Below are 15,627 nucleotides of genomic sequence, written 5' to 3'. Positions count from 1 at the left end.
CGAACCGGAATTTTGCCTAGCATTTATTTATTTATAGATCGTAAAATCGCGCGTAATAACGTATGGTTCGGTGTGCCACGAGGTCGTTCGGTCGTTAAATTGTTAGAGAAGACCGAAGCCGATGAATGCGCCTCGCCGCGAGATTGCGAGTGTAGTTTTCTTTATTGCGGGGCGTAAATACTGATGAAAGTAGGAGGAAAAGAGGGAGGGAGCGAGGGAGAGAAATAAAAATTGGTTGGTCGCGGGCCTAGAAGGAAACAATCCGCGTGTAGAGAACGGTGATAAGACATGACGGCGACGATGATAATAAGAGGTTCGAAGCGATAACCACCATGCGGCTGTGTTCGGTGGCCGCACGCGTTTGTGAATGTGGATAGAATTGTACTGGTCTATTTTCGATTCGATAAACACGGAATATAGAATTCATCGGTGCCGTTCAAGGTGTACATTATTCGTATATGTATAGCGAAATCTTTCCAAGCACAAAATTCAACCGAAATCTTTTACGTAGATCCACTGTTGAGCGACCAACACCTGTGGTACCTATCGACTTTGTTTCACTCTATGAATAACTGCGACCCCGCTGCTCTGTCCTAAACAGCGTAGTCACCCTTATTTTGCCCAAAGTCCGAACATGCGCTTGCTCATACTGTACTGAAAATGAAGCCCACAAGCAGCTTCTCCTTACCACAGAGCTCTAATATACATGACACTCCTACACAATTTCACAAAGAGTTCAGAACTAATTGCAACGTTGTTAATTACACTCTTACGATAATCGGATACGGATCATCGAACAACAAACCCTTTCACCAAGATTTTTTCAAAGTATTGCAATCGATTCCGCGACTCCGAATCCAACACCACACAGACTGTATCTATTTTTGGTGCATATGTTCCGGAAACTGTTACTCATTAACGTTGTCCAGAAGCGAAATTACTTTAAGCGAGTCGTCGTACCCACACAACGTCTAAATTCGACAGAACAATCCAAAAGCAAACAATCCGGGGGATCGTAGTAGTTCAGATATTGAACTTCGCGTTCCATGATCTCGTCCCATCGCTCTCAGCGCAGAGAGCAACCGGCCGCGCGCGCGCGCGCTCGAGTGGGAGCGCTGAAGATGATAAGGGGGGCCCCGTGGTGGGGAAGGATCTAGAGGGGGCGAGGATAAAGCTACTACGGTCCGACCTGGATCGTGCAGTGTGTTTGTACCCAGTGTTGGCTCGCGAACAGAGGAGACATCTCTCCCCGTAGTAATCTGGACAGTTTTTGGATCATCGTTCGTTCCTCTTTCTCTCGTACAGTCAGAACACGGACAGAGGAATTCGGAGAATCGAGAAGCCAATCGAGTCGACGATATCAAGAGCAGTGCCGTTTCGTAGCCGACACGTAGGCGAGAAGGTACGTGAGGCGAAGAGTTTAAAAGGAGGAGGAGTAACGTGGTCTCGCGGTAGTGAATTTATAATGGGGGATGTGGGACACGAGAAGAGAGAAAGAGAAAGAGAAAGAGAAAGAGAAAGAGAGAGATCATGTTGTGGCCAGTGTAGCACAAAGATAATTCCCTTGGCCACGAGAGAACCTCGCGAATGCCCCACTGGTTGGATCACGCCAGAATGGCGCTTCGATCGCCACTGGAGCGAGTCTCCGAGAGATCTCGATCTGCTTCGCGCCGTTCGCTTGCTTGTCTCCTCTTTCGTTCGCAGTTATCGATTATAAACTTTCCAGCTTCTCTCGAAATATTCGAAACACTAAATGATATTCGATGGTGAATAGATGTCTGATTACCTTGTTCGAGATACATGTAGTTAGGAGGAACGTGTTTTACATGATGCTTGCTTCGATAAAAACAAATACTGTCTTTTTATGTATTACTTGTACACTCGGACACACCTTTATAACGGTCCTCGGAGTCTAGGCGAAATGTAAACACATTCTGTAACGAGTATTTTGCTAATGGAAGGGATACAGTGTCTGGTGGTGTCAACATACTCGTGTTTCGGTCGCTGGAATGTAAAGAGGCGACAAAAACGTCGGTGCTTGTGCTTCCTTTTTTTTTTCCAGAGCTTAAAATGGAGATTCAGCTCCTGAAGCGGAGGGCTTATGAAGGTTATCGATTTCATGTTCACACTCTGTACAGTTTCCATTCGCTGCATCAACCGATCTTCTAAGTGATCTAAGTTAATCGTGCTGCCACCACACACCGTAGCCAGAAAACTCAAGAATCATCTTGCAACGCATGCGTGGCCATTTACGTAATAATCTCGACGACCTCCGTGTAATTACGGTTGATATGTTGCGATCCATATCCAAGTCATCCCAACATTGTCGTCCAACTACTCCAGAAATAGTGCTCTCAGCGTTCGGGATATTACATCCTAGATTCTTGCTTGCAAACAACAATGTCCTGACCATTCTCTCACTATGAACCGCTAGATTAATCGATTCTATCCATCTGCGTCGAGTGAATCGCGATATCATTTCTTAAAAGACCCACTCCAACCATGAATACTCGAGCCTCACTTTGTAGCAATATCTGCGTTTATAAATATACGTTTCCCTCGGGAGTTCTCCATTCACTGTTCCATATTTCCTAGTTATGTACAATGCATCCATTTTTCCTTCACCGAACATTTTCGTCCGAGCGATGAATTAGCAAAGTCACCTGAATAAAGTTCTGGTCACGTATACCTAACTCTTGCCTATCTAACGCTGAATGTTAAAGCAGTTACGATAAACGGTCACCACCGCGATAAACCGACTCCTTATCTATGTCCGTATCGCGTTGTTTATCATCTTTCTGCGACATTGGCGATCGATCGTTATATAACAATAAAACGGTCGAGTTGGATAGTCGTTTATCGGTGTCGCGAATAAAGCCTCCCGAAACAGGATCAATAAACTCGAGAAATAATCCGCATTGACAACAAGCGGAGCCACGATAAAATCGCTCCCCTCGGGTGGGTATCGGTTATTTGTCCCGAAAGGAACGCGTACTACCCCCGCTGACTGACAGAATAAACAAGATACCGACACGCCAGGAGCCGTATCGATTCAACGCTCCGCAAACACCGAATTAACATTCCGATCGATACTCGTGGGCGTCCCCGTTCCGTTGCTCTTTTCCAACCAGATCGAATTTTTCACAACTCCGTTACAAGAAACATTTTACCCTCCTATTACGAGTTACGTTTAACACTCTCGTCGGCTCGTCGGTTGGATCGCGCCAATAAAGATCTGCTATATCATTCCCCGCGACGCCATCTACACATAAATAATCAAGGACTAAACGTGACTCGACTCTTTCATCTAGCTGCGTACACGTTTACCGCCACACAACAGAATAATCGTTAACTTTCTGTGCAATCGTTCGACACACGCAGCCTGTAACTATCCAACCAGTTAGGCAACAAAGACTCTTCATGCATAATGAGATTGATTAATATTTTGGTTAATCATGAGTATCTAGAAGATCCTATCCACCCAAAGATCCTACGGCAGGTGACAAATTCATAGTACGACGGGACCGTTTTATTCAACGGATGGTTTGCTGCAAAATAGCTTTCGTTATCCAACACACGGGGACCTCTAACCCTCTATCTATATCCCTGAAAACTAACAGTCGTTATTTCTTCATTCACAGATTTCACCAAGCGAAGCTCAGACCACCGAGATTCAAGAATGAGCAAGCAGTACACAAGGAACGAGGTCGCGACCGCCACCGGCAAGGAGAAGACCCTGATAATCCTTCACGACAAGGTTTACGACGTCACGAGCTTCCTGAACGAGCATCCGGGCGGCGAGGAGATCCTGTTGGATCACAGCGGCAAGGACGGCTCGGACGATTTCGACGATGTCGGTCACTCGAACGACGCCTTCGAGCTTATGAAGAAGTTCGTGGTCGGCGAGCTGAACGACGCTGAGAAGAGCCACAGGAAGCCGAAGGCCGCCTGGACGAGCGATTACGCAAAATCGCAGGGCACCAAGAAAGACGAGGGGATGAATCCTATGTTGCTGATCGCTGTCGTGGTCGTATTCCTCGCGATCTTGTATTTCGTGTACTTATAGTTCTCCGATCCGTGGGAGACCGACCCTATTCCGTGTCAGGATCGATCGTGATTGCGAGTAGAACACAGCGCGTGTGTGGCCGTTGACGATCGAGGACCCCCGATCTGTGATTTCAATGACATTCTATCCGCATTTTTTTTTCTTTCCACCTCGATCAAAGAGCGTAGGGGCACGCACGATTAGTCGAGGTGCCAAGCTGAGATTGTGGGATGGTGCGCGGTGTGAAGATGATCCTGCATCGAATGCGTTATTTTATCTTGGAGCGGTTATCAAGACTTCGATACCTAACTTTTATGAATGGGAATATGCTCGGAGGAATGATCGTCTCTTTGTATCTTGTTATTTTGTAATTTAGTGCGGGTGTGCTTGCTCGACGAGAAGCGTTTCAAAAAAATATATGCATTTAAATGCAACACGAGTATCAATTTCTTTCTCATTCGGTTCACTCTTTATTGCAATCGTCCGATATCTGCTGTTTCCGTTTGTAATTCAAACATCGTCGATTATACATCCTTTTCGCCGAGTGTACACTTATTTCGAGCTGTAATTTTCTTAAGTTTGACAAAGAGAGCCCAAGGATGAAGTAAGGCCGCGTTGGCCCCGAAGACAAACGTGCTGATCGATCGATCGATCGCATAAAATCGAAGAATGGGGCGCGTCGATTAACTCCGTTAACACCTCCGTTCGAACCGCAGATTTCTCTCGAGACGGCGCGGCGTTTTAATTGTCAAATCGGAACGAAGAAACCGTAAAAGGAATTTACATCCGAATGGACTCGCATTACAGAAGTCCTCGTTACAAGTTTTCAATGAGCGGAGACGGCTCCCCAGGAAAGCGAACACGCGATTCGATCGATAGGATTCTGCGTTGACTCCAGGACCAACCTCACTCGCGAGACGTTCTCTTTGCCATTAGAATTGTCCCTCGAAATGTCGCTAACGCCTCGAATATTCGTCGTTGGGAACGAATTGGACGCAACGGGTCACGTCCCGCGATCGCAATTAATTCGAATAGACGAGCTCTCGCGACTGGGTTCGACAGCGTCGAATGCAAATTACAAGGTACACAACGGAGAGATAGTCCACTCGACGATGCTTATTTTCGCGGCCGTTTTACCGTCGATCGAATTAGACAATTCTCGGGTTGCAGACAGTTCGAAGACGTAAAGTTGAGAAGAAATCAAAGGTAACGAGAGAGAAAAAAAACTGAATTAACGAGATGTGGGGGCCCGAACAGTCGGCGTCAACTGGAGCGCGAGAATTTAACAACGTGAGGTCGAAAAGGGGTGAAAATCGGAAAGGGTGCGCGCAGGGGACGGGATTGGCCGCGAAGACACGACCGGTCTCGCTTCAGTGTGGTCTGGTTTTTTCCAAGATTCTCCCAAGCACCACTGTGTAAAATCATCCAAAATCGAAATAGTACTGTCAAACAAAATCACGAAGATGCTGTTAATGCAAAATTTCTATACCGAAGTGCTTTTTTCTTAGTATGATACATTCCAAAAAATAAACACACTACCTGCTAAAAGTCTGGGACGGTGTATCACGCTATAAACAATCGCAGAGCGGAATGCCACTCTTCTCTGACGCGACTTTGCCGTTCACGAAACTGGAAGGACCGTGCGCACGCGGCAATAAGTAATTGAATTTCCTCGAGCAAATAGAGACGGCCCCGATGAACCGTGAACGTAAACAGGTTCGAACCTCCCGTGCCTCCCCTCTTCGCGGGAAGGTAGAAAGGTAAAAGCTTCCGAGAAAAATAAGGATAATTGAGGAACGACGACAGGGGTCGCTTTGAAAACGATATCGGAAGACGGAAACAATTCAACCAATGTCATCGACCGGGATGCTTAACAATTTCTTTCAACCCTTTGAGACACAAAGAATCCGGCTTCGTCGATCGAGAACAACAAGTCTCTCTGTTGGTTGATTGAATGCTCGAGAGAAATAGAGTGCCTTTCATCCTCCTAAACCTCGTGTATTGCGAAATGAAGAGATAGTACAATTAACACTAGAACTACCGATGATGAACGTACGGTAATCGCAGGTTTGAACCATGCTCTAGGTTGGATATAGGTTGACCATCACTGTAATTTGCCATGTGTGAGCAATTCCCGCCGTATGATAGATAATATACATATACGTTGCTTGTACAGGTACTAAGTTAGTGTAATTCAGTCATCAGTATCATACACATATTTCTTTCCCTATCAGAGTTGGGCATAATTTTATTCGAATAATACGCAGTGAAAAGCAGCAGTATCTAAGAGTTATAAGCTTTCAACAGTTAACGCGATTAAATAATTGTTTGCCAAATGTCGACTCATTCAAGAATATATATTATTTTATCATGAAAATTGGAATTTCCACGTTTGAACGATTAAAAATGACGAAGTACTTTCTTGTCTTTTATTCGTTATTCGAAACTCTTGATCTAGATAATGTGAATTTGCCCACCTCTATCCCTGGTGATTTGCCCACCTCTATCCAAAATCTGTGAAAATGCATGTTGCAACAGTTTGATTCTCGTTACAAGAGTGTACCAACCAGTAATTTCGACTGCTTTGGTAGTTTCATTGTTACAAGGGTATGTTCGGGACAATGGTACATACACAACTATTCGTCTTACCAGTGAACGTTGTCAGTCAGCCATTTTTAGCGCCGTTGATCACAATACAGTCGATGTCGAAGATCGTAACGCAATCGCGAGTGAAAGGGTCGAAGAAGCTTGCACGAAACCATACGGAGAGCTCAGCTCGCTTTCGTCCAATTACCACGGACCATGTTGCGTGAACAAAAGAGTGCGCACAACGTGCAGAATTTTCCCGACACCTGTGGCCGAATGCAACGATGCATACACACATTCACCTTCCCCCTAGCCCCTCTGGTGGCGCTAATTGCCACATTCTCGCGTCACTGTCCGCCGATCCACGCGAACCACCCCCCTCCCCCCGTGGTGTCCTCTTCTTCCTGTTGGAAAGTGGCCGGTGCTGCGGTTAATCATCGCAAGCGTGACTTCCTGGCTACCAGTTTCGACGCGGTCCTGCTTTCTTCTCGTGGATGCGGTTTACCGTGGTGGGGGAAGCAGAGTGAGTGGTGTGACACATGTGGAAAGCCACATACCCTTCCTGTCGAGCCGTCCGTTCACCATCTGCCCTTCGCGGCGGCCACTTCCGGTTCCCTCCGTCAACCGAACACACTCTTCCAGCCACCCCCTCTTTCACGCCTTCCACTTCCCCCGATCCGGTTAGCTTCTTGCCCGTTCCTCGTTACGCTTCACATTACGCGATTATCATGTTCAGTTTCAGGTAATGGCTGTACTAACCCCACTGGACTTTGATGTATTTATACTCGATTGTCTAGCGTTCGGTACACATGGTTTAAAAAAGGGAGTGAGGAGGGGAGGTAGTAAAGTCTAATAAAAATTCCTAATTTACGACTTACAAAGAGTAGAAAGATTCGTTTGCTCCCGTTGTAGCTCGTCTGTTTGAAAATCCATGGTAACTGCGCCAACGTCTACCTAAACGATCGCGAAGACACAACTTTTCAGAGATTATGTGTATATTAAAACTAACGCGAGTCTTTTAAAGGATCTCGAGAGAGAACTCCAGCCAACGAATGTTCGAAAAACAAATCTGACTCCCTTTTCCTCTACTTCGTCCAGGAATCAGCCGTAACTTTTTAACGTCTGAGCGTTTCGAACTTCGTCCCCGGTCAAGCGAATTGCTCCCACCCCCTCCACCACACCAGTCGAGGAGGCCTGGCGAGGCAATATTCGAGCATGACTTCTCTCGTTCCTTTAAATTAATTTGAAATTCCTTTTAGCCACTCGCCGACTCTGATTTCAATGGGATGCAGCAACGAGAGACCTCGAGTGTTCCTCCCCCCCTCGACAAATGAAGGGCGATGGGGTTGTGGGGTGGGGGAATAACCGGGTACAACCCCGCGTCAACCCCCACACCCTCGAAAACCGGTCAAGAAAATGAGAAGAACACAAAAGAAGGAAACGAAACGCACAGACGTCAGAGGCTGGATATAACGAGTTTTCGAGAGAGTTTCGTTGCTATTTACCGTACCCACCATCAGGATCGCTCTCTTCTCTCTCTGCCACCCCTGATTGCTTCGTTCTCCTCAACAGGTCGGAATACAAGCACTTTTTTCCCAATTCGTTTTCGATAGAACGCTTTAACGGAACGTCATAACGAGACATCGTTTCCTGCGACGTCGACGAGAAATGAACTCGATCGGCATATAAAGAAAGAGAGAGAAAAAGAAGGGGAGGGAGGGAGGGAGGGAGGGAGAGAGAGAGAGAGAGAGAGAGAGAGAGAGAGAGAGAGAGAGAGCAGGTGATAATAGGTGCACGAAAAAAGGGGGAAACGTTTCGTTGATTCCATCGATTCCGATACACAACGAACAGGGGAGTTTGCTCTTGACGTTTTCCCAGTCGTTCGAGCCTTCGGATGAATTTGGAATACTTTCGTGGGGATTACAATTTATCGGATCGAATTTCGGTATTTCTCCACAAGCTGCAAGGGAAGGGGGAGGAGATTGGGGTTGGAAACCCTACGAAATTTCTCCGTGTGCTCGGAACACGGTAGGAAGCATCCTCGTGGACAGTCTAATATCGCTAAAAGCTTTTTAATAAACAGTCTTCGAGCACGTCGTCGGTGCGGCTGGCTGGTTACGTAAGAATACGAGGGGGTTGCGGGATGGGGTGTCTTCTCGCGGGAATCTCATCCCCTTCGTAGTAAGCACGACGAACAAGGGGACGGAAGATATTCAATGGGAAGACGTTGCCGGGGCACCGGAAGAACGAAAGGGGAAAGAGAAATTTTCGGAGAGCATCGAAGGTATCCAAGAGAGAGTTGAGGCGACGAAAGATGGAATTAAGTAAGGGGGTTGTGATCTCGGCGGAAAGAGAAATTCCGGCGAAGCAAGATGAAAATAAATAGAAATTAGGTAGAGATTACAAAGAAGTAGACGGGTCGAATGAAAGTTTCCGCGAAACATCCGCAAGAATTGTCTCTCGGTAACCGCACAAGGGTAGAAGGAAAGGGTTAAATGGGGGGAACGACAGGGGTTGGAAACAAAGAGAGCATTAGAGTGTGATAGACAAAATTTCCAGAAAAGAAAGAAGAGAAAAACCGACGAGGACGACCAAAGACGAGCTAAGAGAAGAAAATTAGTAACCAAGAGAACCAGTCGGTGGGGGTGGAGAGGGGGAATGCTAAGCAAGGCAAAGAAAGGCGATGGCAGCGGGGGAAGAAAATCATAAACGCGAAGAAGAAGACACGAAAAGAACGGAACGACCGAAGGAAATACGAGCCACTAGTTTACCTTTCGCGAACCACCGCCGTAAGGGAGGCAGAGGGGGGATAGAATGTATGAAAATGTAGCCTGCGAAAGGGGTGGAGACGACGCGGAGAATGAGGGTCGCTGTTTATTTTACGAAGTAGCTAAGACATACGATATTGTCCCCAGCAAAGTGGTCCGGGGGTTCTATTTTCGCGTCTCTCCCACACACCCTCCACCCTTCTTTCTTTTTACCTACCACCCGCGATTCCAGCAGCTTTTCTGCGAAAAGCATAAATTGCCGACGAGAATTATGGCGAAATGACACGCGAGATCTCGTTCGCGTTTGCCCCGCTCGTTCTCTCTCTCGCTTCTACGTGGCCACCACCCCTTCGCGCCAAGACGAAAGGAGGGTGACAGGAGAGGGGTGAGAGAGGGTTCTGGTCTCACGTGAGCAGTTTTACGTTTGTGGCCGCGTGGCCGAGCTTCCGTCACGTATTATGTAATTACAAGTGCGAAAACGTCGAGCCCGGTGCGATCTTGAACCGCGATACATCGCGAAATTATCCGTTGTGAATGATGGTTATTCCGTGTTGGTCTCATTTGTCCCAGGCTGTACTCTACGAACACAAGGAAAGCGACCCCGCGTGTAATACACGGTTTCGTGCGATCTCCAGCGGCGTGGTTCGATGAATCGTCCTAATACGGGGGTAATTTTCCATCGTTCGAACACGCCGATGTATATATGTATAATGGATTTTCAAGTATCCCGGGGGCGAGCTTCTGATCGTGTGCAATTTTTTACTGGAGGGGTTGGTTGATAAAAAACAAAAAATTCCAACTCTGTCTGTTTAAAATAAGAATTGCAAAACGTGCCGCGGGACCACGGGGGTTGGGGAAGCGGTTTTTCCCTCGATAGAGGAAACCAATAACATCGATGTGGGAGCCCTCCCCGTAAAGGACCGGTCGTAAAAAGAGCGGCTTGCGCTCGTTTCCTCGACGCCTCGACCGGAAACACCCGTGAATCCACACGGTGGTTGACCACTTCTCTTCTGCCACTTCCATTCCCAATTCGTTTTGCACACCACCGCGATCCTACTTACGCACCTATTCTACGAGTCTGATGACTCGTCTCGTTGGAGGCGATGAAGTCTGTTACGGGATAAATTTCACGAATACGGGTTGATTCGAAAAGGAGGATCGTGGTTTCGTGGAGATCAGTCGTTCGATTCAGAAATACAGGAATGTGTACCACGGAAGCTCGGAAAGACGAAAGCCATGCGAGAATTAAAGAGAGCAAAACGAGAAAGCTCGACGACGAAACAAAAAAAGAATCAGGTTCCCCACCCCACCCAATTACAACCTGTTTCGCAAAACTTTCCCGACCCGGAGTCGCGTCCAACAATAACAAGGGGGGGAAAAAGAAGGAAATCACTTAAGAACTCTATCCTCGGCGAACTTCCAACTGCGTAACTTTTCAAAAACCAACCGAGAAGAGAAACAAGAAGACAGAGGGATAAAGAAGAATTTAAAGCGAAATTAAATCGTTTCGGGAGATTCCACGGGACGACGCACGTGTTAGCGTTGGCTACATCAAGGCAAAGATTACATACGAATTGTTCTCGTGATCATGATTAGCTCCTGTTCGACCGTGCATAGTCGAGATGATGTCCAAAGATCGGAGGAGAAGAAACAAAGGAAAAGAGTGTTCAGAAAAGAACCCTCAAAGCATAATCAATATAGATAGATTTGTTGTGTACCTAATTAAAAATAATAAAATACAATACAGTTACTAGTTCAGTATAATTTTTTACATAAAAGCAATTTTATCACGCGTGTATCTTTCGTCCTCGTAAACATTCCTACACTTCGCTCTACAAACGTAACTCCCGTTAACGGACAAGCTATTCCCAGCTTTCGTAAAAATAGTAAATTATAATTCAAGGAAACACGTACCCATAGCAGCCGGAAATCCGATAAAACACCAAAATCGGTGTTGCGTCACCGTAGCCATCCTGAACGGAACAACAAATAATCGCGAACACACTCGAGGTATAAAATCGTCGGAATCGGTCGCCGGATCGTACACAAGAATAGAGAGCACAACGACGAGACAGAGAGGGAACCAGAAAGAGAGGACAAAGTGTCGGAAGACCCTCTCGCGCGGACGACCGGCCGAGAACTGAAAAGGCAGAGGGTTCGAAGTTCGAACTTTCGAAGGACTGTCATGCGCCCCTGATTCCGGTTTCGGCCGCTGTTCCTCCACAGACTCCACCCACCTTCATTCACCCACGGAACGGAATTACCAGCCGCCTGCTTTTCATTATTCGGGGTCTTAACGTGCAGCTTCGCATCGCGGCCCCGAAACCGTATTCCCCTCCCCCCACTCCCACGGGAAAAGGGAAAGTTGCGTGGCGTTGGGGTGGAAGGGGAAAACAGGGAGGACACGTTTCCGGTCGGCCACAAGTTTCCGAGAACCTTCTCTCTCTGGGCTTGTAATTTTCGAAATTTTGCGGGATTCAGCCGCAATAGTCCCCCTGCCCAGACCGCAGATGCTAATTCGTTCGACTACGTATCTGCGGAAATTCCAATTACTTTATCGCCTTGTTTTTACGACTCTTACTTGTTAGATCGTAAGGGGGATAACTTTTAGGTATTTCGATTACCTCTACCGAACTAAAGAAACTCGAACCACTGCTTACGAATGGTAGACCACGACACTGAAGAACTTTAAAGCTTCCATAGATGATACAATTTGTTGTACAAGTTCACAGGGACTTTTGACAGGTCAGACAGGTAAGATGAAGGAGTTTTAGCCTGCGAAATCCTGTGATTTTAGTGACATCTACGTTATGAAAACGGTAGGTAATGACACTATGTAAACTGATAATTTGGTTCAGAAAAGTGGGTCGGAAAAATACACTGGATGTTAGGTCTACTTCGATACCTCATTGGTGGTTGTACGATCAGTTGTACGACAAGTCGTATCGTTTGAGGGGACGTTTAAGTTACCAATGAAACGAATACCTTGAAATGCTAAATCGTCCAAAATGCTAAGTTTCCTGTAAACATCTGCATTCGGTTTCATGAAGAAAAAAAAGTTAGAGACTGGCTATCACGAGAGTTCCAGCGGCATCGCAACCAAGCCAGGCTTTCAAAGCGAGACGGCTACAGGTCGAATGCGTCCGTTTTCAAAAGTGGGCAGACCTGGAAGAAGTCAGCCGGCCATCCGGTGTCCATTTACAAAGGATGGAAGAAACAGCCTTTCCACGAGGGGAGGTATCCCAAACGAAGAAAAAAAATTGAAGAAGGGAGGGACATGGAAAATTCTGGATAGACTCGTAGATAAGGGGGCTCTGTAGCACTCTTCCTAGGCTAGTGAAGCCAAAGGGAAATCGGAAAGAAGAAAGTGCAGGGCACGTGAAAAGCTCCTGTTGCCCGGGCCGCGTGTCCACCGACACGTCCGGGGAGAGGAGGCAGGCTGCACCTGGCGTGGCAGCTGTTCGAAACCGTCCGTTACCTGGTTCCCCAGCACCTGTTCGGATTGCGTGCCGCGTGCTCCTTCGAGAACTACCCATAGCAACACATGTTGCCGGAGAATACGATAGAAAGAGACAGTACCTATATACCTGGAGAGGCCAGGTAATAAGAAGGCCAGCCTAGAAACGTCTGTTTCGCCTCTACAGGAAGGGAAGAACGATCGAAAGTCCTTACGATAACGACTGGTGAAGAAGAAGTATCCACTTTAGCATAATCGGAACTAGGGATCGTTAGACAGATCGGTCGAAAGATTTTTAAATAATTACTAATAAAATATACATAGACTTGCAAGGATAAGCTTTCTTCACGAATACACTATCCTATCAAAGAAACGCACGTCCGATGGACGGGTCGAATTGAGTTTAGAGATGAATTTGAGAGTCAAATAAAAATCGGTGATGAAATCATGAGACGAATCGGAAACAGTGATGAAATCGGGGCTCAAATTAAAATTACCGATGAAATAGTGGGGTCTTCGCGCATCATTTCGCGTCTCGCGCCGGTTATTCTTTTGTCACCACGAGCGCGTTCGTCGTTGGGCGTAGACGAGACGCCGCCCGGCGCCGGATAATAAAGGCATCGCGTGCGCATAATTATCTGACGTACTTTCCTGGAATTAATTTCGAGCTTCCATGAAACAGCGTTTCGTTTTTCTTCGCCCGATGGCTCGCGTCCGTGACGGCCGGTTATTTAAAGGCCCAGGGGGCGGAAGAAGGCAGAACTTCGTCGTCGTCGACAACGACGAAAGGAAGGTAAAAGAAACGAATCGCGACGCGGGAATTCGAAGCTTTTTTTTCTACTCAGGGGACCTCGTGTGGCTCCTGTGGAATGCTCACGAGGCGGAATTTCTCGGGGAATTCGACGGCTGCGCAAGAACGAACCTTCGGACTCGAGAGAGATCGTACGGGGGTCACTTCGTCGTCGTTGATACAATCGGATCTAGAAGAGGGGGAAAAAACGAATTTTCAAGCTGGCCACGCTGGAAGAAGGGTGAGTCGCGTGCACGCACTCGTGCGTGTGAAAACACACTTTCCCGATGGAGCGCACACATGGTGAAACTGTTTCTCATAGTGCGTGCACGCTTAATCATCGGCTCGCGCGTGCACCTATGAATCGACCCCGACTTTCCGTTCGTTTCCATGTACGCGAGGCCTACAGATTTTGGAGAACCCCAAACGATCGGATGTTTTTCCATTTATAACATGTTTTGATCCCCTTTAACGGTGTTCGATGAGTATACTTGTCGTGTAAAAAATAATATTAAACCAATTTCCATCGTCAAAGGGTTAACCCTTTAACTACAGGCGGCTCGATACGCGGATTTAACGACTATTTTGTAGGCATGTTTAATAAGAAACCGAATGGTATTGTTCGTTACTGTTATCGAAATAGTATGCAGTATTTACTGTCAATGGAAGGTATACCCTCAAAGGCTAGAGCTTTCGAAATGCTCCGCTATGTTTGTGACTTTGAGATCATCATAAATTACATCAATACAAGGAACGTTGAAGTATTATTATTATTATTATTATTATTATTATTATTATTATTTTTATCATTAGTCTTTAATGATCACAAAAAGATCGCGTCGTTTCTGTCAGTTTCACGAATTCACGATTCCGGGTGGAACAAGGAACAACTAATTCCCATCCGTCTTTCCGTATCAAGAAATCGGCGGAACGGCGAGCGAGGCGAGGCGCAAACAACGAGTTTTATTGCTTCGAGTAGAGCGAGCTCGGGGATTCCGGAAGATATCACAATAAACGAGACACATTTCCTGGAGACGAAATACTCGAAATATTGCACGCGTTAAGGGCGCTCGAGAGCGTCGAAATAGCGCCGGTTATTGTTGACAGAACGAGGTGGAAGGGAGGGGAGGGAAGAGAGAAACCGATCGACGACAGTGTCGAGTACAAAAGGGGAATGCACAGACATGGCGGAAAACGAGGAAAACGGATCGGGGAACCGCGAGATCATTAAAGTTAGGATTAAGTTCACAGTCTGGCTGACATGTCACGTCCCCTCCCCTCCCACTACTCCGCGTGCACGCTCTTCGAGTTTCCTTTGTTTGCCACGAAATTCCGTGAATTTGGCGAAACCGCACCTCGACCTTAATCGGGGAAAAGGGGAAAGATCTTGCGCCAGGGAACACCCTTTATGCTCTCGTAACTGATTGACTCCGTAATCTGCATGGGGAAATAATGATACACAGGCTGCTCAAAAGTCTCGATTTTATGCGTATTATCGAATTCAATCTTTGAGATTAAACGATTAACACGTTCGCTACAGTCTTATTTCGAAAAAGTTCGTCACAGGGCACTGTAGGTCTCCATCATTTTCCTCGGTGGAATGTTCTTACCTTCTTGGTCCGATTGCAAAATGATACATGGAAATGGGACTGTCATACATGGGTGACACCTGGTTGCGAACGTGTTAAAAACATATTTCACAGCAGCGTAACTCATGAGGTTGACCCCCATTCATAGTTCATGCATCATACCATCATTGCATAGTTTATTACTGTTATTATCAACAACAACAAAAAACAATCAAAATCGTACCGTTAGGATGAGACAAAAGAAATCGCGACATGAGAAAAACACCCATAGTGCACACAAGTATCGGACCAAGGAACATCCAAAGAATTGAAAACAATATCTCGGGGGCCTTTAAATCGTTCAAAGAGTAAACTAAAGAAGAGGGATAAAATCTTCGGGTTACTAGAAACGA

General features: G+C 46.5%; 2 protein-coding genes across 5 annotated transcripts in view; one reads left to right on the top strand and one right to left on the bottom strand.

Annotated features, from left to right (window-relative positions):
• LOC107191787 (heterogeneous nuclear ribonucleoprotein K) overlaps nucleotides 1–15,627 on the bottom strand; it is a 91,114-nt gene that overhangs the window by 9,009 nt on the left and 66,478 nt on the right. The window lies entirely within an intron of this gene.
• Nucleotides 1,212–4,460, top strand: LOC107191790 (cytochrome b5-like). Its single transcript, XM_015580902.1, has 2 exons — nucleotides 1,212–1,402; nucleotides 3,642–4,460. Exon 2 carries the CDS (start codon nucleotides 3,680–3,682, stop codon nucleotides 4,064–4,066), a length of 387 nt encoding a protein of 128 aa, XP_015436388.1. The 5' UTR covers nucleotides 1,212–1,402; nucleotides 3,642–3,679; the 3' UTR covers nucleotides 4,067–4,460.

This window comes from Dufourea novaeangliae, unplaced genomic scaffold (assembly GCF_001272555.1).
Source record: "Dufourea novaeangliae isolate 0120121106 unplaced genomic scaffold, ASM127255v1 scaffold228, whole genome shotgun sequence".
NCBI classification, from domain to species: domain Eukaryota; kingdom Metazoa; phylum Arthropoda; class Insecta; order Hymenoptera; family Halictidae; genus Dufourea; species Dufourea novaeangliae.
Note: the sequence above shows the minus strand (reverse complement) of the source record. Positions and strands in the feature narration are given on the sequence as shown.

Excerpts from the sequence above, each read along its gene's own strand:
- LOC107191790 (XM_015580902.1), top strand. The coding sequence starts at position 3,680 with ATGAGCAAGCAGTACACAAGGAACGAGGTCGCGACCGCCACCGGCAAG.